The 26,167-nt window shown below is 35.3% G+C and overlaps 1 protein-coding gene across 1 annotated transcript in view; it reads left to right on the top strand.

The window, feature by feature from the left end:
• Positions 1–759: 759 nt before the first annotated feature.
• Positions 760–26,167, top strand: part of LOC124636626 (fatty acid synthase-like) — a 49,469-nt gene continuing 24,061 nt past the window's right edge. The window contains exons 1-20 of the mRNA XM_047172793.1: positions 760–906; positions 1,122–1,314; positions 1,992–2,112; positions 2,667–2,870; positions 3,213–3,329; positions 4,164–4,330; positions 5,378–5,514; positions 7,957–8,160; positions 8,776–8,962; positions 9,516–9,678; positions 11,324–11,493; positions 12,365–12,516; positions 12,909–13,092; positions 14,576–14,724; positions 15,092–15,273; positions 15,761–15,880; positions 16,768–16,880; positions 17,260–17,450; positions 19,535–19,695; positions 25,907–26,164. Coding sequence (XP_047028749.1) covers positions 760–906; positions 1,122–1,314; positions 1,992–2,112; positions 2,667–2,870; positions 3,213–3,329; positions 4,164–4,330; positions 5,378–5,514; positions 7,957–8,160; positions 8,776–8,962; positions 9,516–9,678; positions 11,324–11,493; positions 12,365–12,516; positions 12,909–13,092; positions 14,576–14,724; positions 15,092–15,273; positions 15,761–15,880; positions 16,768–16,880; positions 17,260–17,450; positions 19,535–19,695; positions 25,907–26,164 — 3,320 coding nt within the window. The remainder of the gene's footprint in view (positions 907–1,121; positions 1,315–1,991; positions 2,113–2,666; positions 2,871–3,212; positions 3,330–4,163; positions 4,331–5,377; positions 5,515–7,956; positions 8,161–8,775; positions 8,963–9,515; positions 9,679–11,323; positions 11,494–12,364; positions 12,517–12,908; positions 13,093–14,575; positions 14,725–15,091; positions 15,274–15,760; positions 15,881–16,767; positions 16,881–17,259; positions 17,451–19,534; positions 19,696–25,906; positions 26,165–26,167) is intronic.

Raw genomic sequence — 26,167 nt, 5'->3', positions numbered from 1 at the left:
GTTTGTTATCGACTAGGATTTCAAACTTCTTTTCATGACTGACCGATTTACCAGTTTCGTTATTTATTATTTTCCATGTAGTTTTAACTTTATTATTAGACTTTTTAATAGTGTCGCTTATGAATTTAGATTTTGCCATATTACAAACCTTTTTGAATAATTTAGAATATTGCTTAACATAACTAACAAACGCATCATCAAATTGATACGTTTTTATTTCATATAGCTCATACAGCCTCGCTCTACTTTTATAAATACCTGTCGTGGCCCATTGATTAAAGTTAGCCGAGGTACTTTTAATTTCCAAAGTTTTAGTTTTAAATGTAGAATCAAATTCATTCTGAACAATACTGAAAAGTGATCCATAGATGGCATTAGGATCCTCGTTGTTAATAATTTTGGGATTAATTTTTTTAGCTACATTACATTTAAATCTGTTACAACGACTAGCTGAATGGGGCCTGCATTCAATTTTAAGTGGACTCGTATGGATAACCATGGGAAAACTCACTTTTTGGCCACAGTGGTCAGACGTGAGGGCGTTACAAATATTTTGGGGACAATCCCTTCAAAATAATAAATGAAGAAAATATGATAAAAGACGACGAAACATAGGGACCCCTAAATGATTACAATACATGGAACATACCTAAGACCTTGCGTATAAAAGTGGTCTATATGAATCATTTAATTACCTTGATTCTACTTGAAGAATACAGACGTTTTTTTATCTTTTTTTTAATTTTGATCGTGATTACTATGGCTCCTTCTGAAAAGATTGAGGGTCAGGATGATAAACAGGTTCCAAGACCTTTATCTGGTAAAGAAGTGGTGATCAGTGGTATATCAGGAGTATTTCCAAATTCGGATACTGTTTTGGATTTTATGAACAATCTTTATAATAATGTAAGTGGCCTTGAATATTTTTCAGTGTTAAGGGATCATTTTAATTTTAATAATGTGCTTAACTACCTTCATTTAAATTATACTTCATTTGTGACATTTTCGTGAATATTCAAGCTATACTTAGATATGATGATTCTAAATAACAATAAAATTGTTTATCACTTATTTCATTTCACATATTAACTATAGGTACTGTTTCTAAATTTTTCACACAGGTTGATATGGTTACAAGTGAAGATCCAAAGTGGAATGTCAATGACCCAGATGTGCCGAAACATTTTGGAAAAATAAAAGGAACTGATAAATTCGATGCTCAGTTTTTTGGAGTGACGTTTCAACTTGCTTGTGCTTTAGAGCCTATGGGAAGAAAGCTGTTGGAACATGCCTATGGAGCCATTTTTGATTCAGGTTAGTTGTGTCATGTGAAATACAGGTTATTGTTAAAAATACTGGAGGAAAATTCATCCATCATAGAAACTATTAAACGAAAATCCAAGCCGAAAACTGCCAGACCTAAGGATACAGTGAGCTCGTTTTGCGTAAATCGGATTGTAAATAATCAACAAAATGTAGGGTAGCTGTTTGTAACTATAATATCAAGACGACCAACACCTTAGTCTGCACGTGACCATGGATGCTGTAAAGTATCCGAAACGTCAGGATTAAATAATTAACGGCCAGTTTCTTCATCAAAAGTTAAAGTTAAAGTAATGTCTAAAGTAAAAGTAACGGTCTAATACGTTTTTTCAAGGCTAAAGTGACAGCAAAACTAATAGAAAAATTGAATTTGACCGTTACTTTTACTTTAGGCATTACTTTGACTTTTACTTTGGCTTTAACTTTTGATGAAGAAACTGGCAGTAAATAATATTAATATGACAGCGATAAAATCCGTAAAAGTAGTTTTATTTCAATGTCAAATATTCGCGTAAGTGTCAGAAATTAACATGCAAGAAAAGTGAAAAACAAAAATTGTTTATGGTAACTTTTGGTTGGTAAATAGGTAGAAAGGTTTTAAGTTCCTGGGCGAACAAAAAATTGGGACGTTGTTTGAGAAAAAATATAATTATTATATATATTTTTAGGTACAAGTCCCCAATCACTGAGAGGCAAACGAGTGGGGGTATTCATTGGTTCATCTTTCGCTGAAAACAGTGCCTTGACTATGTATGATTTAACAAAACGCAGCGATTTTGTTGTCAATGGGTATGTATTATCCTACTAATCCTATCTACCAATATCCTACCAAAATTATAAACGTGAAAGTTTGTGAGAATGTATGGATGTATGTTTGTTTTCTTTTACGCAAAAATGGCTGAACCAATTTAGTCGAAATTTGGTACGTAGAAAGGTGCTACGCTGGATTAACCCATAGGCTACTATTTATCATCACACTACGCGAGTGAAGCCGCGGGTGGAAGTTAGTTTAATTATACTTGTAAAATCAGTTATAATCATCGGCACGAATCTTGAGCGCTGACCTTCATCTGCGCAGAAGTAATTTATTGGGTCCTTTCTGTGGTATGAAGTGAGGGCGCGGGGGCTTTGTAAAGCGGTGATTGGCCCGCAGCGCATCGCGTCATAGCCGTCACTCGGGATTAGTTCTTTGCTAATAAATCACTTCTGCACAGATGAAGGTCAGCGCTCAAGATTCGTGCCGAAGATTCTAGTTAAGATAAAAAGTCCAATAATTCTCTTTGAACTAAATAAACAACTGACGAACAACACAGTTCAAAATTCGAACTCCATTCTTCTTTCAGAGGCAGCAAAGCCATGCTGGCCAACCGCATATCCTACTGGATAGATGGCAAAGGCCCATCCTACTGCTTGGACTATGCCTGTTCAAGTTCCACCGCATGCTTGGAAATAGCTTACAAATCCATGAAATCTGGAGAATGCGATGCAGCTATCGTCGGTGGATGTAACTTAGGAGTCCATCCGACTTTGACTTTGAATATGAGAAGGTAGGTTTATGATTACATCATCATCATCTCCCGAGCCTTTGTCAATGTTGGGGTTGGCTTCCAGTCTAAACAGATGCAGCTGAGTACCAGTGTTTTACAAGGAGCGACTGCTTATCCGACCTCCTTAACCCAGTAACCCGGGCAACCCAATACCCCTAGGCAAGATTGGTTGTCAGGCTTACTGGCTTCTAACTACCCGTAACGACTAAAAGATGTTCAAATAACATGGTTTTGATTACATACCTACTTAATTTACAGCAGTTGTTAGTAAATTGAATTAATTGACTTATAAAATAGGTCATGAACTATTAAAAAATAAAACTACTTTTACAATTTTTTTAGAGCTGGCCTCCTCTGTTTGGATGGGAAAACAAAATGCTTCGACAAGAACGCAGACGGTTATGTGAGGGCCGATGCTATCAATGTAATATTTTTGCAAAAAGCGGAGGATGCACACAGGTATCAATTTTTATCTGATCAATAATTTAAAGGTAGAATAAAATAAAAATGTACTTGTAATCATTTTGAAGTTTTTTTGGCAGATTTGCGGTAAACAGCTTTTAGGGACTTTCATCAGGTTCCTTAAGACAGCCCTTATCGATATAGGTTTTATTATAAGTATGTATTATGTATGTTTGTATATAGGAAAATATATAAAAACTGTGCGAATCAGTAGTCACAATTTTGTCACGAAAGAATAATAATATCCAATATTATTCATCAAACAAACAATACTATAAATAAACCTGTGAAATAAACTGCCTTTCAGGTTTCATAAACAAAAATGGAGGTTTTGGTTTAATAAATGAATAATAAAAATATAACAATCTGCACATCCTTTTATGTCAGAACATATTTTATATTTAATTTCTCAATATTTTACTCAGTTATGCATTAATCAATTTTTGACAAAAAACTTTAGAATGATTAATGTATGTAAATGTACATTCTACAAAGGGGTTTTTTAATTCATCGGTAATGACATTTGTTTGTATTTATGTCATTCATACAAGTAAAAATCACTGAAATAAAATTGAAATATTCAAAAGCAAAGACTACGATGTATATCAAAAGTACACTCCCGGATAAAATATATTTTGATACATAATATTTTGACACGATTTTTTAAATCAGATTTTTTAAAGTTTCCTTCTAACTAAAGAATGATCATAGCCGTTTGATAGCATAATTTTCAATACAAAAGCTGTGAAAACATCAAACATAATTATTCTTCAGATAAAAGTTATATAGATTTCTAAAACACAGCCCTTAAAGTAATATTTTCTTACACAGAATCTATGCAGAAGTTTACCATGCAAAAGGTAACTACAATTTGAAGAGTGACGCCCAGTTCCTACCTTATCGTGAAACAGAAGATATTGAGAAATTCCTTTATGAATTCTATGGGGAAACTGATGTGGATCCTAAAAATGTGGAGTATGTTGAAGCTCATGGTGCAGGTAATATTATATATTTTTATTACTAAATAGTCGTAGCGTCTTGAGGGAACTACTTCGTAAATCCGGATAAAAGCCTACGTCGCCGCGTCATTTCTTACTTACTTAATTCCGTTGGCTCTACAACCCTTTGTGGGTCTTGGTCTCCTCTAGGACTTCGGAACATTTAGTTTTTTACCTTGTATAGTTGTTGGCCCTACGAAGAATCCTCCTCGTTTACCCGGGCTTGGGACCGGCAGTGCTGCGAGGTGCAGCACAGGCCGAGTTCCGCCGCGTCGTTTCTCAGGCTCTAAATTTACTGGGAAGGATATTTCGTTTCAATCGGTTCAGTAATTTTGGCGTCACGGGGCCACTGACCGACTTGTAAAGATTACTCTCGTATTTTTATAATACTGATATTATTATCAGTACTTTGGTAAATATTTTCATTAGATTTATCAAGAGATTATTTGATTTTACTGTAATAATTGTCAATCTGGACACAAAAACATATACATTTGATATTATAAATTAGATTTGCACAATGTTAAATTTAATTAATTTCATAATGACCCACTAAATGTTAGGTATGCTTTGTTTTCATACGTTGTACCTATAATTAATCATATATTATTTATATGAAAACAAATATTTGAAGTTATTGTTCACAATAATTTGGTTTGTTGTGACCAGTTGTATTAATTAGATTTTGTTTAATTTCCCACGATACTGTTAATTTCAAATTACACATAAAAAATATTTTGGCCACTTTGTTAAATAGGTCAAATATCTCATCGTTGTTATGTGTTCCATACTCCTCGACTTATCAAGCTCTCAATCATATTGCTGGCCGACTAAAAAATCTGCAATGTACCCGCACATTGCAGATTTTTATGCTTCATAACAAATTATAGACACCAGTCATATGAAATCATATAAAATCTCACAAAAACACTTTTGTCAAAACTAGTAGACCACTTTCCAGGCTGACTGTACCTATAATTGAGATTGAAAGAAAAACGAACATCTTGGTTGGACTTATTAACATTCAAATATATTTTATTTTAACAGCTATTGCAGCAGCTGATGAAAATGAACTGACAGCCATTGGAAATGTTTTTGCTGCAAAAGAAGCGGTTAAAATAGGGAGTGTCAAATCTAATATGGGCAACAGCGAACCAGCGTCCGGAGTATGTGCTGTTACTAAAGTAAGTAAATAAAGATTCACGTGGGTTTTATTTAAAGGACATTGTTCCGGCTCCATACATGTTCTGCCTAAGAACCGTTTGAATGGAAAGTGACTTCTATAAACTCTTAAAATTATATGGAATCCTATGAAATAAGTTTTCACGAACGGACACTTCAGGAAACTAAAATAATTACGAAAAAAGTTAATATTTTGAGGTTATAAATAAAAAATAACCAAGCTTGCGTGAAATATCAGAGTAGTGTTATCAAACTACACTATACAAAATATCAACAATACTATGTACAGCTCTATATGTTCTCTTCTAGATCTAGGAAAAGACTACTCTACTAGATACTAGGAAAAGAGATAGTAAATAGTCAAGTTTAAGATAATTCTTTGACAATGATCATTTTATAAAGTTGCATTTTCTGTCTGTCCCTATGAATGCTTTAGATCTTTAAAACTACGCGATGGATTTGGGTGCGATTTTTTTTTTATTTTTTTTTAATAGATAGAGTAGGTCAAGAGGAAGGTTAACACCAAGGTTTTATATTGCCACCGTGCGAAGACGGGGCGTGTGACTAGTTTTCATAAATGCTTAGAATTTTTATGAAAAACAACTACCTAAACGCTTTTGCTTTCAACGTTACGTTTCTTAATATATAGTGAATCCACTTTGGATTTGTAATAAAACGTATCCAAAATGGAAGAGTTCCATTCACCACAATTCATAAAATATCGATATTATTACGATAGAGAATTATTTATTTAAATGATTGATACTACTTTTATATTAGACAGTTACCTAGCTATCTACATGCCATAAGGCGGGAATCGAACCCGCGGTCTATTACCAAGAAGGTACAGACCATACTAAAAATGTCATTACCACACAAAATAATTTAACAGTTAAAGTAAGGTTTACCAATAACAATGAAAGAGGTTTTCGAGGATGTGCAATAAAAACAATATTTATATTCAATTAAAGGTTTTTAATCATCAATATTTCTCAATAATATATTATCTAAGAACTGAGCAGGGGGTTCAATTGAGTTTTGGTATCTCGCCCAGCTTAAATATCTACCAGATAATAGTCATTATGTGGGCACAACAGCCCACTGTTCTACGCCCAAAGATACAATTGCAACAGTATGCCTGATGGTAGGAGCTTCTTACAAAGTACACAATTGCGTCCAACAGTGCATTGCATCTTATTATGCTCGACTGCTTGAGACCAACACGTCGTACATATAAGGTCATGAGCTTCAACCTGTAATAATAAATACAAAAAACATTAGTAAATATCAAGTAACTTGCAATTGTGGCAATTGATTTGAAAACCGAGAAATTGTGTGCTTATGAAAACATAAGTAGGTAGTAACATTCTTATCAAAATTAGAAAAACACTTTCGTAGACCACTTACCATACGGGGAACGGTCCATTGTTGTATGCAACGAAGTATATCTTCGTTTTCTAATACCAAAGAACCTCCAGCAGATCCACAATTTATACAATATACTATATTCTGCATCCATTGTTGTAATTATAATATAACTAAATTCGATCACAGACAGAGCAATATCCGAAAATGCTAGTAAAATCCAGTTCTTCACTCAAAGCCGAGTCTACCAAGTACGCAATCTAATCGGAGTCCGTAATCAAGCCAAAGTTGTTAGAATAAAACCATGAAACGCATAGAAAATCACAAAAGAAACGATAGTCGCAAAGCTATCAAACTGACTGAAGTACACCAGTGTTGCCAATTACGAAAACTATAATCCTACTCGAGTGCCAAGCTAGAAATTCGCGATTTCGCTCAAAACCATCTTAAAACATTATACAAATACTAGTTTTTTTCTAGCTAGTCAGTTTAGGTATTTAAATGAATAAAGTGTTAGCAACTAATTTTAATAACCGACTTCGGAAAGGAGGTTCTCAATTCGATCCGTATTTACCGAAATCCCGAAAACTTCCGAAACTGGCAGCACTGGCCGACGGAAACATTTTATAAGGCATCAATAATTGTGACCCTACTTTTTATTTGGAATTTTTTTATTTGAAGTGTCCGTGGAATACTAAAATATGTTTCAAACAATATAAAAATAAATAAAAATTATAGTATAATTTATATTCACATCGGTTCTTAGGCCAAAATTGAACAATGTCCTTTGTTAGAGACATATTTCTTCTAGTCCAGAACTGACAATACAAGATCCTCAAAGTACCCAAATTTCGTTCATAGATGTTCTATGATATTCTTGTATTTAGATCGATAGCAAATGAACGTAGTTGTCAATACAATGTCAAAACCTATTAAACCTACTAAAATCTGTCTTTTTTTTAAAGAGTTTTAATTTTATCTTTAAAGCATAAAGTTCAATGTTGATTTCGAAAATTTTGCGGCGTGAGTTGCTGGCGTCTCTGTTGTGCTAACTAAAATAATATTATATTATTTTTCAGCTTTGCCTAGCTTACCACAAAGGCAAGTTACCGGCGAACCTTCACTATTGTGAACCCCAAGATCAGGTTGCTGCAGTAAAAGATAGAAGAGTGCAAGTTGTGACAGAAAATGCACCCTTTGACAGAGGGTTCACTGCCTTGAACAATTTCTCCTTCAGTGGGGGCAATTTCCATGTTGTGCTGAAAGGGCATTACAAGGAGAAGGTAATTTATTTCCATAATATATTTTAAGTCATAGGGTATTATTGGTACACATTGTATCAATCGCAATGCCAATAGATTCGAGCATTGGATTAGATCAAATGGTTATTTGATAGCGGTTCGCAACAAACTTCCGAGAACAAGAAGTGCAGGCATGTAGCCAACTAGCCATATATTTCCTCTGATTTGCCTTCGTACTACAATACTGCTTCATCTAATTATTGCCAAGCTAAAGGAATTGGTATACATAATTCAATAATTGGATTTCTCTCATCGGAGAATTCTCGGAAGCGTCGACTGGTTGATTACGTTGCTGTTTTCCTTAGTAACCATACCTTTGACTGTTTAATATAATTATTATTTGAACCCTCGACCTCGGTGGCGCAATGGTCCCGGGTTCAATTCCTGGTACGATCAGCTTTTGCATGATGAGCATGCTTATTGCCTGTGGTGTATAGGTGTTGAAATATGTATTTATGAGTCTACATATGTAAAGTATATGTATTTTATCAATTATACTAGCACCCGTAACACAAGCTTATAAACAGCTTCCCATGGAGCTAACCAACCATGTATGAAGGTGTCGCGATATTCATTTATTTATTCCTTCAATTCCAGCAGCTACAAAAGTATAGAAGCCAAATACCTCACTTAGTACTAGCGTCAGGCAGGGAGGAATCCTGTGTGCAAACTATTTGGGACATCATGAAGAGTCACCCTGTAGATCCAGAGGAGATTGCTTTATTGCACAAAGTGTATGAGCACGACATCCCTGGACACACTGGACGTGGTTATACTATTCTTGGTAAGTTTCTAAAGGTTTATAAAACATTTTTTCTTATTTACATACGCTACTTAAGAGTGCAATTGCTGTTATGTAGACAGAATTTCGTCAAAGATGTACGAAAGACTTCATGCAGTTTTCGTCAATGAAGCAGACATCAGGTTTATTTGTAACACTAGGTATTCGAACCTTCATAATGTGGTTCACTGTTATAAATAAACCTTTCCTAACGTCTGCCACATTGACTAACTGAGGATTGAAATAAACGATCCATCGGTTTTCGAATAGAGATTGAAAATTGATGGATCGGTAATTGTAAGGGTGCTTCTACACGGTGCAAGTAGCTTGCGCATGTTGAGGCACATGCGCAGGTTACATGCATTTTAAAAACGTGTGTGTCCAGTGAGTTTCGGGTCGTACCAAAGCAGAATACCCAACCGCGTGCTCTTGTCCTTGCGCATGTTAACTTGCTCCACCTACATACACCGTGTAGACGCACCCTAAATGAAGACAACGTCATTACTACTCAAGGAATTATCGTTGGTTTTCTGATATTTTACACTTTTGTTTTCAGAAACAAATGAAAAGCAAGAAACCATCAGCTTATCACAGAGTGTAGACTATTACCCGGGAGTGAAACGTCCACTCTGGTTCGTGTACAGCGGTATGGGGTCCCAATGGGCCGGCATGGGAGCTGATCTGATGAGGATACCAACCTTTGCTGCTGCTATTCACAAGTATGTACTAATTTTCTTAGTGTGGGGCTTATTTTAGGTGTTTACATAGCTGATAGATGGAGAAAATGACAAAAAAATATATTTGTGGGTGATTTCTCTGATAGGTAGGAATTTTCACACAATAAATAGTTAGAAAAGAAAAGGTGTACAACAATCATTATCACAAAGTATTTTAAGTTTATTTTTTTGTTCGAATATTAGAACAATAATTTATATCGTGCTAATTTAAACACGATGTAGGTATATGCCACACACAAAATTTAAATAAAATATTCTCAAACGTGTTTCACAACCTAATCTCAAGACACTTATCTCAAAAAATAACTTGAATATTCTAAATGAAAAACTAACAAAAATTAAAGAGAAACAAAATACTTTGAGAGCATTTTCATTTTTTGTGCTATGCTTTTATCTGTTCTGAAATAATTATTCACAACACTAGAAAGTTTACGTTACATTAACTCTGTATTAAGAAGCTTTGCGATGTGTAAAACAGTGATTATTTTATGTTCTGTAGAACATAATGCAGTTTTCATGAAGATAAATAAAACTTGAATTGCTTGGAATATTTACATTGTTTTTATTTCTAATAGATACGAAGAAAATTGAATAATATCAAGAGTCATCTCCAATAAACTGAACAATTCTGAAATTTGTACTTACTACTAATATTATAAATGCGAAAATAACTCTGTCTGTCTGTCTGTTACGCTTTCACGTCTAAACCACCGAACTGATTTTAATAAAATTTGGTACAGACAACAGGTAAGTTTTTATCCCGTACTTCTGAAGAATTCTCTTGGAAACGCGATATAACCGAACTCTGCGCGGTCGAAGCCGTGGGCGGAAGCTAATACATGAATATTTTGAATATTTTCAAGTCAATAGTAGCCAAAATGCACAAGGAATGAAACTAATGGCCAACTTTACTTTTTAATGGGCAATTAGGATTTTTTTTAAATTACGGTTTTGCTTATCCAACTTTAATTTCTATGAGTTATTTTCATTATGCCACTTGAAAATCCCAGCTCATTAGTAAAATGATACCAAAAACTTTGCCATCGCTATTTTTAGGAATTAAAGAGGAAACTTATTATGATAGATTGCCTTTGTTAATGTTTTGTTAGCCTCAAAACAGCGATTAAGGTCAAATACTTGGTCGCTCCTTCAAAAGATTTAAGGCTTGTAATATTTAATAATTTATCTCAAGTTGTAGTGAAAGGAAAATTACACGATGTGTCAGCTTTTATCTTTGTGAAGACTTTAGTCCAAGAAAGTGATGAATAAATTGATTTTGGGCCAGTAATTAATATTTCTGATAATGGACAAATTACCTTCTCATGTACATATTTATTCCTATAGGAAAATACTTATGCTATATTATGCCATTCATCTGGTCCAGAGAGAACTATATCTTTATGTAATTCTACCATGTAAGACATCATCAAGTTACATCAAAATAAACACAATCCCACTTTTGCCTTAATTCATGTGATATAAGTAGGATACTAATTAAGTACAGCTATTAAAATTATAACTATCTTTAGTTCATTAGTGTCCCATAGCAACAAAATGATCCTGCATCACACGCTTATATGCATCAACGTCAAACGCATTTATTCAAACCATTTCCCTCAATTTGCAGATGTCACAAAGTATTGGAGCCAAAAGGCCTAGATCTCATAAGGATTGTGACTGAACTCGACAATGCCATATTCGAAAATATCCTCAACGCGTTCGTAGGCATTGGAGCAGTACAAATTGGTTTGACTGATGTCATTAAAGAGATGGGTATTGTTCCTGATTATATTATCGGTGAGTATCACTTTAATCTTGTAGAGGAATCGAGATAGTTAAATGTCGTCCTTCAGATAAGCCAAATAACTGACATTTTCGAAATCAAAATACCTGGAAATGGTTATGATCTACAACAGCGATGTTATGCTTAAAATATTCATTTACCTGGAATAACCGACAGCAAACTATTCGGTTGTTTGATTATTAAATATCATAAAATCGTATTTTAGATATTATTTAGGTGAATATTTCATTTTCCATGGCCCTTATTGTCTTGATCCTTTTATGCAAAACCGATAACAAACTATGAATAAAAACAAATAGAGATTAAAATAAATAAAACAAATTCAAATCGGAAATCCAGTTTGATTTATGTATATTGTATGGAATGAATGAATTGGAAATATTCAGAATCCTAGCAGTTTATAACGATCCATCAAAATCAATTTGCTGATCGTATATCAATTTTGTGTTTAAAATTCGATGCGTTATTTTATTATGGTCAACACTATTATTTTCTGTACTTCCTCTTTTGTATGCAGTAAAATATTAAATGTGTGATAATGAAGTGGGATCGGTGGATATCTGATGAGCAATAAATATTAACCAATGCATCATTTTTGAATTTTAGAGTTATAAACAATAGCTCACAGCATGCAAACTACTTCATGTATCTGGATAAAATATATCTTATGTAACCCAAAAATAATGTCGTTTCTCAACAATTAAATTAGGTATATTTTAAATCCCTTGCGTAGTTTCGGAACCTAAAAACTAAATGAAATAACCTACGGTAAACAAACAAAACTTCTAGTACCTACCATAGCATGCAAATTTGAAAAAAAAAATGTGTTGGATACAATTTTTTTTATTATTTTATTTCAAACAGGTCACAGTTTAGGAGAGATGGCGTGTGCCTACCATGACAATACTTTCACGGCTGAAGAGTTGATACTGTCCACGTACAGCCGAGGAAAGGTCTGCTTGGAAACTGAGCTGATAAAGGGATCCATGGCTGCCGTAGGCGTGGGATATCAGGCGGTAAGATAATAATAAAAATTGAATTCTTGCTGTTATAGATTTAATCTGAAAGTTGAGGAAACTACACAGTCTGAGCATAACTCTTTTTTCTGAGTTATCAAAATCCGTTTAATAATTTATGCGTAAGAGTACCACACCGTCAATCGTGCATCCATACAGAAAAACATAAATATTTTTTTCACCGTATTTTTGTGGGATTATTTACTTCGTAGTAATTTCTCAGTAGAGAAACAACATTTTATATAATGTTGAGATATAAAAAAACCGTAAGGATTTTGTTCGTTCATATCTATAGGTTCAATATATTTAAAGCTTAGACTTATAAAGCAGTAAACACGCTCCTGGTACCACATTTTCCTTAGTCTAAAACAATGATTTATTTCATATTTCAGATTGTAAACCAATGCCCCCCAGAAATAGACATAGCCTGTCACAATAGCTTCGAGTCCTCCACGATATCAGGTCCGGCTGACAAAATGAAAGAGTTTGTAGGAGAACTGACGAAACGTGGTATATTTGCTAAAGAAGTACCCTGTGCTAACATAGCTTACCATTCGAGGTATATAGCGCACTGTGGTATGTATTTTTGTTTTGTATTTTTTTTCATAAATCTTTAAATATTCACATGTAAACAAATATGCTTTTTCAATCGTATTTTATTGAATAGTTGTTTTGCCCTTTGAACCATTTCCTGGGGGAATGTATACCTGTACCCAGATAACATATAGCTTTATGTCACCCAGGAATAGAGTGACTTCTCAATAGGGTTTTTTTCTCAAGCCGGTTCATTTGTTTTCGAGCTTTCAGGGTACAAATAAACAAAAAAAAACTCCTTACAATATATGTTTACATTTTGTTTTACATATATTAGTAGGTAAAAGTAACACCCTATCTAAATATTACGAACATTACATCAAAATACACATTCTGACAGTAATACCTAAACAGAAAACTTTTTAATGAGACAAGTTTGAGTTATCAACAAATTCTGAAACAACTGCTTTTGTTAAACGAATTATTTTACGTACATTTCAAAATGAAAGCAGAACTAATCTTGCAGCTTAAAATCCTTATATTACTTGCACAAATATTCAGATATATAAAGTAATAAAACCCCTCTACGGACCATAGTAATAAAATGTTTTTACGAGACAATAATCTCTTCAAATACTGAGTGAAAATCACTAGACTAGTACGTGTAACGGCATATAAAGGATTTGCGGATTATGTTCCATTACCTCGTATTTATTTTATATTTTTACTACGAGTGTAGAACGTAATGAGAAAATAAGAGTATGTAGTAATAGGAATGAGTCATGGAACAATTGGTGAGTAAATGAATGTTAATTGCAAGAAATTATAATTACTCGAAAATATATCGGGTGTGTCGTTCACAATCACATTAAATCATATTGCATATACTTTATGATATTCTATGTCGAATTGTAAAAAAAATAACCTAATCCATTCAGTGGTTTGACCACAGGAGTCATTTTTCGTTTTTATAATTTACAAGATCCTGTGTAAAGCAGAGATAAAGTTAGGAGTATCGTATGTTTTGATCAGTTGACAGCTGTCAGTTTTCAAGGGAGAATTTCAGTTGTTTGTAATAACTGACTTTTATATGGTGTTCTAATTTTTGCACATTTTTATTCCATTTACTTTGTTTGTAAAAATCATTTTTTTATTTGTAGGTATTTTTCTTTTATCTTTGTGTTAATCGACATAATATTAACCAGTATATTAACGCATTTCATTTAATGTGATTATGAACGACATACCCGATATAGGTAGCATTACATAATGTTCATACCCTGCTAAGCCGATTAGCATTCAGTTTTCAACAGTATAATTATGTAGATTGTAAAAAGTAGTGAAGGAACATCTTTCAGATGTATAGGTAAGGCGTACTATTACTGCCAAGTTTCATCAAATTCTGTCAAATAGTTTGCGCGTGAAGAAGTAACAAACATTCTAAATTTTTCGCTTTTGTGATTTTACTACTCCAATAAAAGCTGCGTTTTAAACTAAAAACGATTTAAATAATTGTTTCTTCTAGGACCTGAATTACTGAGACGTTTACGAGAAGTGATAAAAACCCCTAAGAAAAGGAGTAGCAAATGGATATCTACTTCAGTCCCCCAAGATAAGTGGGGTGAACCTAATGCGCTGTACTCGTCTGCTGAATATCATACTAACAATTTATTGGTTTGTGTTCTTTTATTTTAATTTCCTAATATAAGGTAACCTTCCAAGACTGATTACGGATCTAAAACCCTTTAACAATTCTTTACACTAAATAATATCCCTTTTTAATTTACCTAGTACTAAAAAATATTTTATAAAATAAATAATATCCGTAATTATTAGAATCCCTATAAAGATACTTTCAGTCTGCTAGTCCGATAATTCTACTTGAAAAGATTAGGTATAAGTAATTTATCGTTTATCAAAACAATACGCAGTTTTTTGTGTAAGATTAATACATAATAAAAAAATACCTTTTAATATTTACAATTTTAATTTAATTAAAAAGCTGATGTTATTAAATAAATACATGTTCTGATGTCTACAGAAACCAGTCCTCTTCGAAGAAATGTCAAAAATGATACCAGAAAACGCGGTGGTGGTGGAAATAGCTCCTCACGGGCTGTTACAGGCTATCCTGAAGAGATCACATAAAGAATGCACGCACATACCCCTCACGCGACGCGGTAACACTAACGGCGTGAAGTTTCTCTTAGAGGCTGTTGGGAAGTAAGTGGCTAGTAAAACTCTTTAAGACCAGCTTTAGGAGCTCGTTATACACCTAGTTTTTTCCTAAGATGATCATGGGTGTCCATTCTCCTCTTTTAGATAGGAAAACCATGCATAATAAATATTGGTGAATAGATTAACAGATATTTTCGTAAAATAAAGAAAATTATTGGGGGCTTAGTTTTAGCCGACTGCCAAGAATAAGTATGTGTGTTGTATGTATGTATGTAATTACTGTACGTTAACAACTCCGAGAAATGTTTTTACTTTTAAAATGATCACATCTTTGATATTGTCAACTTCACACCACGACAAGCATTCACAATGAGACACGGACTTATTTAATCAGACCTCGCCTTGTATGAAATTAACATACTACGCTAAGTCTACATAAAATGGTTATTACACCATTCAAATTCGTCTGACCGTCTCATGTCCCCTAGACTGTAGATACAACCTTTTTATTAAATTCCATATTTTATTTCAGACTATATGAAGCCGGTTTTAGTCCAAAGGTTGATGTCCTGTACCCAAAGGTAGAATTCCCTGTTTCAACTGAAACACCTCTTTTGTCTCATTTCGTGCAATGGGAACATAGTGAAGACTGGTAAGACTTTTTTTCTGATCCGAATTTATGTATTCCTTTTTCTTAAAATGTAATAGCAAATCTTTTGTAAAAATAAAAAAATACATAACGAATTAAATGCAAAATTAACGTATGCGAATAGTTAAAAATATCGGCAATGGCGAATGAAAAAATGAAGTGGTAACAAAAGCATCATGTGAACTGTGTCAAAATTAGATCTTTAATTGCAAATCAACGTCGAATTTGTTAGGCACGGATAGAATAAGCATGAAACAAAGCAAGAGCATTCATTTGTTTAAACCTTACGAGCTGGCTTCAGCCAAAAGAGTTAATGCTCATGCTCAGTTTAAACAAAGAACACGTTTAGTTAAAAAAAAAACCTTAATTCTATTTTCAAATTATTCACACTGGCAGCTCCTAATGTAACAGCCAGCCAGTACCGTCATAAACGGTTTATGGTTTAATTATCATGATGACGTCACGTTAGACCTGTGACGTCACGTCGTCCTCTAATTCCCCATGTCGAGTGGTAGCGGGTATCCCGAGTTATATTATGACGAGTGTTTTAGTTTCATATGTTTTTGTGAGTCACAATTTCTACTCGAATGAGAAAAAATTCAAAATATATTTACTTTAAGAAAAGTGATTAGAATTTACGACGAATAATTAAAATCAATCTAAAAATTATTTAAGAGACATTCATCCAGAATTTTCACGTCCCTAACTGTTCTACCATTTTTGACATAAAGTTTAGGCAAACGGAATTTTAAAACTTATTTTTTACAATGTTCAAAATCAAAATAATATGGATACGCAAAGCCTTCCAAGATCTCAAATGCTCTTTATTGTTTCCACAAAATAATATTCCATATGGTAGCTTATATTAATAAAACTCGCTTTGTTTACAGGCCACAGCTATCTTTCCTAGAAAAGGATGAACTGCGAACAGCGATGGAGCGGAACATACCAATATCTATACAAGACGATGATTACAGGTTCCTAGAAGGACATGTGAGAGACGGTGAGATTTTCAGAATATTACAAACAAAGGAAATAAATCCAGTTTATGAAAATAAATTGTTCTTATTGGCAATAGGTTTTTCTTATAAAACAGGTTTCCAGGAAAAATACGGATTAGTTTCCATACCTAATTGTGGTTGCAAGATTCTTTATGATTTAATTATGACTACTATGTTTAAGACATACAGAATCTTTGTAAACAATAGTTAGATTGCAGGAATATATTTTGTCTGCTTTGTAATCCTATAAATATTCACAAAGCGACTGGTCTGGTAAGAAAAGATTCACAGTGCTATAAATGCATAAAAATAAAGTTAAGTATCCCGATAAAAAGAAAATTGAAAATCTAGAAGTACCTCTAAATCTTATTTACTTTGCAGGCATCAAGGTGCTTCCAGAAGCAGCAATTCTAGTCCTTGTTTGGGAAACACTGTCTATGCACATAGGTGTAAATTACAAGGACCAATCCGTAGTCTTTCGAGATATACAATTTCATAGTGATGTAAAGATCTACTCTGAAAACCCACTCAAACTCTCTATATCTATAAACAGGGGTAGCAACAAATTCGAGGTATGTAACCTACTTTAATTTCAAAATCTTGTATTGAATCGTCAACCATTTAGGGGTATACTGTAGACTAAACAGTCGGCCGACATTTGACGCTATGTTTGGCAATTTATGATTGTATCCAACCAATTTTTCGGCCGCGTCGACAGCGGCTGACGCGGTGTCCTGCGTGAGCGACGAACGCGACGTGATGCGACGCTGCGAACGCGACGAACGCGATCAACTCAACGGCATACCCTACATGCGGCCTATGTGACAGTCTGCGGCGAGACGCGACGTAACGCGAACTTGTTTTGAGGGCGACCAAATGCGACACCACGAACTATTCAGAAGCGTTGATCGCCGCAGTGCGTGAATAAAGATTGTTATGGGACAAAAAACATAAACATTATAGAAATCGTTTATTAGTACAAAGAACTTGAAAGAATGTTGCTGTCTGTACTTTAAATATGAACTTTCAAGCAAAATTGTACTGTACTTCTCCATGATTTTGAGAAGTAATGACCAAAATCACGTAGGAAATTTGTCGCGTGTAGCATCGCGTCGCATTACGTCGCGTCGTGTTGCGTCGCGTCGCGTCGCGTTCGTCGCTCACGCAGGACACCGCGTAAACACCTGATCTTTGTATAGTAAGTTCAACTCAGTCTTGCGCGCGGCCTTATTTGTGGGTAACCCTTGTACATATACGGTGACTTTGTGTGCGTGACAAGAGGTACAGTCGGGTACAAATACAGTTATTTAGGGGTTACGGCTGTTTAAAGAAAACAGTTATTACGTAATTTAATGTTTATTTATTTATAACTAGCTTTTGCCCGCAACTTCGTTCGCGTGGAATAGTGACTACCAGCAGATTTTTGATTTGACCAATAGATGGCGCTATATGTCCGGAATAATTTTTTTTTTTTTTTTTTTGTAATAAAAACTATCCTATGTCCTTTCTCAAGTTTCAAACTATGTCTGTACCAAATTTCACACAAATCGGTTCTGTAGTTTAGGCGTGAAGAAAATACAGACAGACAGACAGAAAGACAGACAGACAGACAGACAGAGTTACTTTCGCATTTATAATATTAGTTTGGATGATTCTGAATCGCTCCTTGAAAAATCAAATGATGAATTTTGCATTTTTAGTCCACACTTTTATTTATTGTCCTCGTACCCCGAGCAAGAAAATATGTAAGAAGTATTTAATTCATCTCAGATATTTCACCTCATTTATTTCTTAGGTACTGTCAATGTCAATTTGAAAAAACGTATGAGAAAATAATGAAAAACTGTAAAATGTAATAATAAAAAGCTTTGAATGTTGTTTCATTTTTTGAAACGCTACCTGACTCCTTAAACATTTTCTCCGTGAAGAACTAGACATTTTTGTAAACGACTGTACCCATAAGAAAAAGCGATAAGAACACGTCATGCTCGGACGACGTCACTGTCACACGAACGAAAGTTGTATATTTACAAGCCGACGCACACATAGGGCCGCGCGCAAATCTGAGTTGAACTATCTATAATAATGTGCGTACTACCATTCATCTTCATACTGATTTTTAAGCACAAACAAACTATCGGCCGACTCAAAGTTTGCAGTATGGGTACTCTAAGACCTTGATAGTCAAGACTTTAATGTGGTAAAATTTTTAATTAAATTAGGGAACTTGAAAGCAATTTAGGCTTGTTTCAGAACTAATTTGAGTAATAGAAACGCCTGAAATTAATTGGGGCTCTGTTATAAAGAAAATAGTTATCAGCAATCTGTGTGTTTTGTTCTAAAGTTATGAAGTTAAAAGCATTTATTTAGGACACAATTTAAGTAGTAAAGTAGATCAATTTCAAAAAGATTTTTATTTACAAGGTCTTGTACTATTAGCACATGTTAAGGATTTGATATTTTTTAACCGACTTGCCAAAAAGAAGGAGGTATAACTGATTGAGAGAGATGTAGTGGTTGAATCGAAACACCAACTAGATCATAATTTATTATCTTCGTCCAAATTGTATTCATTTATGTAATCAATTTAATATGTATCCCCATTAAGATGATAAAAATTGTGACCATTTTGACTGTATATTTTAATTACTTTTAGGTCAATCAAAACGATACAAGAATTGCAAGTGGTATTGTGAGCAGTGTGAAAGTTGTGAAATTCTTCAAAGACTCGAAAGACCCTGAGAGTGATGAAGAAGAAATCATTTTGGATCATGATGATGTTTACAAGATTTTGCAATCTCGGGGATATTCGTACAAGTAAGCTATACTTAATAAGTTATAATAAATCTATACTTAATTTTATCAGAGGTGTTTTTTTGTTTTTGCCATTTTGCCAATTGCTAATTTTGTTTGTGCCACGGAGGACAAGTTAATAATAATAATAATACCCCCCCAAGGGGCCACCTTGACGTGGTGGGGGGGCTTGTGGGAAGGCATGAACAGTAAAATTGTCACTACGATCATGACAACCCTGTGCCATCAGGTAATCAGGAGGTACTAAGCTAAATTAAATTGTCTTTACACCTTGACACTACCCTTTCCAACTAACGGTCCCAACTTCCTAACCTATCCCTTCCCTTATCTTTATCTACACCCTCCAACTCCCTAGAAAACGGAAGCTTAAAACCTTTACCCTTCAGGTATCAGCAGGACTTAGATACCTAAAATTCTATTCCCATATAATTTGTTTCTTTCTTCCTGTCTCTTTAACTATCTTCTTAGGTATTGAACCTATTAAGTTAACTTCCCTATGCAATGCGACTACGTAATAGAGTATTACCCCAGGCGGGTACCGGAGCTATCCGCGATGGAGAATCCCGCCCCATGGCTTCCAGCCTGGGCTGCCCTTCGTATTCTGGGGGGGGCACCGTATCGCAGCCAACTGCTCAGTCCCAAACTGCTGCAGTTTCACATGACGATGAGTCATCATGTTCTTCACTTTTTTCATCAATCCCATCATCATCACAATCATTTTGCATCTCACCATCACCATCATTATCATCAGCTAGTATACAGTCGGTGGATGTTGTACAGGAGACAAATTTTGTCAATGAGCCTGTACCCAACACTAGCACTGCACCAATACGTAGAAAATGGACTAAAGAAATGAACGAATTCATCCTACGTACTTATCTTCATCTCACTAACATGGAAACCGATACCAAAACATATCTTCAGCCCTTACACACACAGTTTTCATCAAAATTCCCATACATGCAAGTAAGCCGACAGAGAGTGGGGGACCAACGCAGGGCCATAGTTAATAAGAAACTGTTACCACAAGATGCAATAAACCGTATTTATGAAGAAGTAAGAGGTCAATTACACATATTCCCCACTCAAACACAACAACACTCTACACAAAACATTACACTACACACCAACACTGGACAACGAATGAAATGGGGTAACGAGTTAAACGAATCAATCATGAGAATCTACTACACAGTAACAGAACTTGAAACAAACAAAACATCCTATAGAAAATACTTGCACGAAGAGTTCATAAACCAATATCCACAGTTATCTCATATTACAGAACAAAGATTATCCGATCAACAAAGAGCCATTGTCAACAACAAATATATAAACAATAGTCGATTAGCAGAAATTAAAAGACAGGTATCCGATCAGTTGAGGAGCAGCAGTAACCAAATTGATGACTAATCAAACACACAAACACAACACAACACAGAAAACTACAACGACAACTACCAAACACTTAACACTGAGCTTACAAACATACAAAACCCTAACTCACAAACTAACAACGAACCTCATATTACGTTTGACATAGGTCAGGACGATTTAATTAACAATATCGATATTGAAGCTTTTATCCCATCTCAAAATAATACTGACTCTGCCCCAGAATTTAACTCCGTGATAGAAGACACATTCACACAAGCAAAACAATACTTCCTAGACACACATCCTACCAACAGACCATTCATACCGAAACAAAAGACATCCAAAAAATTCTCAGTTATAGTAGACTACATAGATACCAAAATTCTACCCAACAACGTAAACGCTGACACCAACTTTAACACTCTACAGTCTATAATATACTGCGCAGCATGGACGGCAGCAAAATGCAATGGAGCCAAAATTTCAGAACAGATACAAAACCAAAATCGAAGGAGCGTACAGAACAAGCCAAAGTGGCAGATAAGACTAGAAAAAAAAATCGACAAACTAAGAGCAAACATCGGTAGGCTAACACAATACGCTAGAGGCAATAGAAGCCGCAAAGTAATAGCAGCAGTAGAAACAGTAAAATCAACATACCAATTACATGCACAACACGAAGATTCAAATACACAAATAGTACACTTTCTGGACACACTGAAACAAAAACTTAATGCTGCAGCTAGTAGACTCAGGCGATACATGACATGTACAGAACGTAAATCACAAAACACAAAATTTATCAATAATGAGAAAATCTTCTACAGGAACCTCACATCTAACAGCAACACTAATCAACACACTCTTGAAACACCTTCCCCTGAAGCCCTCAGAGAATTCTGGGCAAATATATGGGAAAACCCAGTAGAGCATAACAACAACGCTGAATGGTTAAACCAAGTTTCATCTGAAATCAGCGCAATGAACTATGAATTTATACCAATAGACACATTCATAGATGTCCTCAAACGTACACACAGCTGGAAAGCGCCAGGCACAGACAATATACACAACTATTGGTATAAAAAATTCACTCGCATACACCCATTCATACACAATCATCTGAACACATTCATTAATTCACCTCACTTACTTCCAACATACATCACACATGGAGTCACGTATATGATACCAAAGGATACAAACGACACCGTCAATCCAGCCAAATACAGACCAATCACCTGTCTACAAACCCTATACAAAATACTCACCGCCTGTATAAGTGAAGTAATATACACCCACCTAACTACACACAACATACTGGCTGAACAACAGAAGGGATGTCGTAAGAACAGCCAAGGTTGCAAAGAGCAACTTATAATCGACGCGGTCACCACAAACAGCGCAGTTAAAGGCAAAAAGGAGATTCATGCGATGTTTATAGATTATCAAAAGGCCTTTGATTCCGTCCCTCACAGTTGGTTACTACATGTCTTAGACCTTTATAAAATCCACCCGACACTTAAACATTTCTTACAATCTGCCATGCAAAACTGGCAAACCACACTTAAAATCAATCAAGGGCCTTCATCTGTATCTACCGATCCAATATCTATAAAACGCGGAATTTTCCAGGGAGATGCTCTAAGCCCATTGTGGTTTTGTATGGCTCTAAACCCACTATCTCACTTACTCGATCAAACTAATACAGGATACACACTATCTAACAATGACACACAACACACACTGACACACCTCATGTATATGGACGATATTAAATTGTACGCAGCTGACACAAACGACCTATTTAAATTAGCCGACACCACTCAACAGTTTTCCAATGACATATGCATGCAATTTGGCGTAGACAAGTGCAAAATCTTGTCAATAGTCAAAGGTAAAGTACAAAATAACACTTACACACTTGACTCTGGTGAAACAGTACAACCAGTCGATCAAGACAGTACATACAAATACTTAGGGTTCAAACAGTCCAGACAAATACAGCAAAAGATCACAAAACAAGAACTACGTAGAAAATTTGCACACCGAATCAACCTCATCTTAAAAACCAACCTTAACTCCAGAAACACAATTAAAGCTATAAACACATTCGCAATACCCATCCTCACATACTCTTTCGGAATCATACAGTGGTCTAATACCGACATTCAAAATCTACAACGCACTATTAACACTTCATTCACTAAACACAGAAAACACCACCCCAAATCATGCACACAACGCCTTACACTACCAAGACAAGAAGGAGGAAGAGGATTGATAGACATACACAACCTACACAACAAACAAATATCGACACTCAGAACATATTTCCACAACAAATCTGAACACTCACCACTACACAGACACATCACAAACACCGACACACAACTAACACCACTCAACCTACATGACCGAAACACACAAACTAACGAAACAATAACAAACACACAACAAAAAATAGCAACATGGTCCACCAAAGCCTTACACGGAAGACACCGAGCCTTCCTGTGCCAGCCACACGTCGATAAACTTAAGTCGAACGAATGGCTCAGGAGAGGCGAGTTGTTTCCAGAGACGGAAGGGTTCATGCTCGCTATACAAGACCAGATTATAGCTACTAGGAACTATAGAAAGTATATTATAAAAGACCAAACTCAACCGACTGATCTATGTAGACACTGCAACACTGCGTCTGAAACGATACAACATATTACGGGAGCGTGTAAATCCCTTGCACAGACCGACTACAAACACCGGCATGACCAGGTTGCAGCAATCATACACCAACACCTAGCTTACAGATACAAACTCATAGATAAGATAGTACCATATTATAAATACAAACCTGAGACAATTTTAGAAGGCAGGAATCATAAAATCTACTGGGACCGCACAATAATAACAGATAAAACTATTCATTACAATAGACCGGATATAACAGTACACGATAAAACTTCTAAAACAGTGTACTTAATAGACATTGCAATACCTAATTCACACAACATTCAAACCACCATTTCGGAGAAACTGAGTAAATATCAGGATCTCGCGATAGAAATAAAAACCCAGTGGAAAGCGCAAACCGTTCACATCGTCCCCATAGTCCTGTCATCTACCGGTATCATACCCAAATCTCTTTTACAAAGCCTCAACACACTACACATGCCTGCCCATACACTACACATGCTTCAAAAAGCCACCATACTTAACACCTGCCGCATTACACGTAAATTTCTTACATCATCCACACTATCATCTACATTTTCTATATAAGCATCCCTTACACGCTTGGCTCCGGCCCGCATGTAAGGTTTTATACTCTCTTTAAAGAGAAGAAAAAGAAATAACATAAGAAATAATAATAATAAAGCCCCGCAGGGCATCTGAGGCGGATGACGGGGAGTAGCGACCCCGCGGTTGCCCTCTTGTTCCTTTTCAGTGACTGATTCCCGGGGGCCCAGTAAGTGAGTTGGCGAGTCTCCACCTGCCATTTTAACATGTATTTAATACATTGTCATCGGCAAGTGCCATAGTTCCCGTAGTTTCCCCATTCCTAGTCCATTAGCATCCCATCACAATAGCCTAAGTAGTTTTCATCCATAGTTAGCAATAGTTTAGCACAGAACCGGGGATTGTCCTTGGGTACATTTCTATAGTGTATACAGGGATAATCGTCGGTTTTGTGTTACCACTTCATTAAAGTTGTCTCAAAAGGGCTTCAGCGTGTTGGCTTCGGCCCCACGTTCGCCTTCCAAAAATCCGGGACTCTGTAGTCCCGAGGTCAGAAAGAGACATACAAATAATAATAATAATAAATAATGTCGGGACACCTTTTCACACACGGTCGGTTAGCCCCATGGTAAGTTATTAATTAACTTGTGTTATGGGTGCTAACACAACTGATAAACTACATATAGCTACACATATACATATTTATAAATACATATTGTTACACCCAGACCACGGCCAACAAGCATGCTCATCACACAAATGTCGACCGAGCCGGGAATCGAACCCGGGACCTCAGGTTCGGCAGTCCGGCATGGTGACCATTGCGCCATCGAGGTCGTCAAGTTTGTTGACTGCTATGAATTATTTCACTGTAATGAAACTACTCTATTCCTAGTTGATAGAGGCTATATTTTATCACAATTTGGGAAATAGTTTTCATGGGACGAGTGTAAAACCGAGGGAAACAGCTAGTCTAAAAAGCAAAAATCTTATTCCTCGCATCTAAGATACACATAAAGTAAGTTTCCCGTTCAAGCTACTCATTATCAGGTAATGTGCGACTTCATTCCGCCTTAATACCAACATCAACATGAAAATACTAGCCAATTTACTTTTAAACCATTATTTCGACGCTACTTTTACTCCGCGTGAAACTTGTCCCATAAATTGAAGGAAATGAGGTAAACAGGAAAAGAGTATTAAATGAACTCTGAAAGCTTTCATTGACAAGCTTTGGCTTTAAAATATATAAATAATATATGTATTCTTTGGTAAAAAATATATATTACAGTACAGAATATTTCATTTATATTCTTACTACTTTTACATACTATATTTTTTTTCAAAATCCATTGACTATGATGTATTGATTTTTTGTTTGAAATAAAATAAATTAAGGAACTTAATTATGCGCTACCTATTTATAATCACGACAGATATGTATGACGTACCCACGAGCCATCTTAGTTTAAACAAACCATTGATACGATAGTATTACCTGCCTTATTGCTCAGAATAGCCAAAACTCTTAAATAATATGTTATTCCGAAGAGAAATTACCTACCATACATTTTTTAATACCTACATACTTTTTTTCTAGCGGAAAATTCAAATCCATACAGTCATCAGTTCTCGACAGAAAAAAGGCTGTCATCCAATGGAACAACGACTGGGTGACATTTTTGGATGCCCTGATACAGCTCTCCACACTATCCAGGAGTCACCAAGGAATCTCAACTCCTAAGTTTATAAGGAAATTGAGAATCAGTGTAATTGAACATCAGAAGGCAAATTCCTTTGTTGTGAATGGTGTCAATTGTTTTGAAGCACAGTGTAATGAGATCCAAGGAACTATAAGGTG

The sequence above is a fragment of the Helicoverpa zea genome, chromosome 14, assembly GCF_022581195.2.
Source record: "Helicoverpa zea isolate HzStark_Cry1AcR chromosome 14, ilHelZeax1.1, whole genome shotgun sequence".
In the NCBI taxonomy this organism is placed as follows: domain Eukaryota; kingdom Metazoa; phylum Arthropoda; class Insecta; order Lepidoptera; family Noctuidae; genus Helicoverpa; species Helicoverpa zea.
Note: the sequence above shows the minus strand (reverse complement) of the source record. Positions and strands in the feature narration are given on the sequence as shown.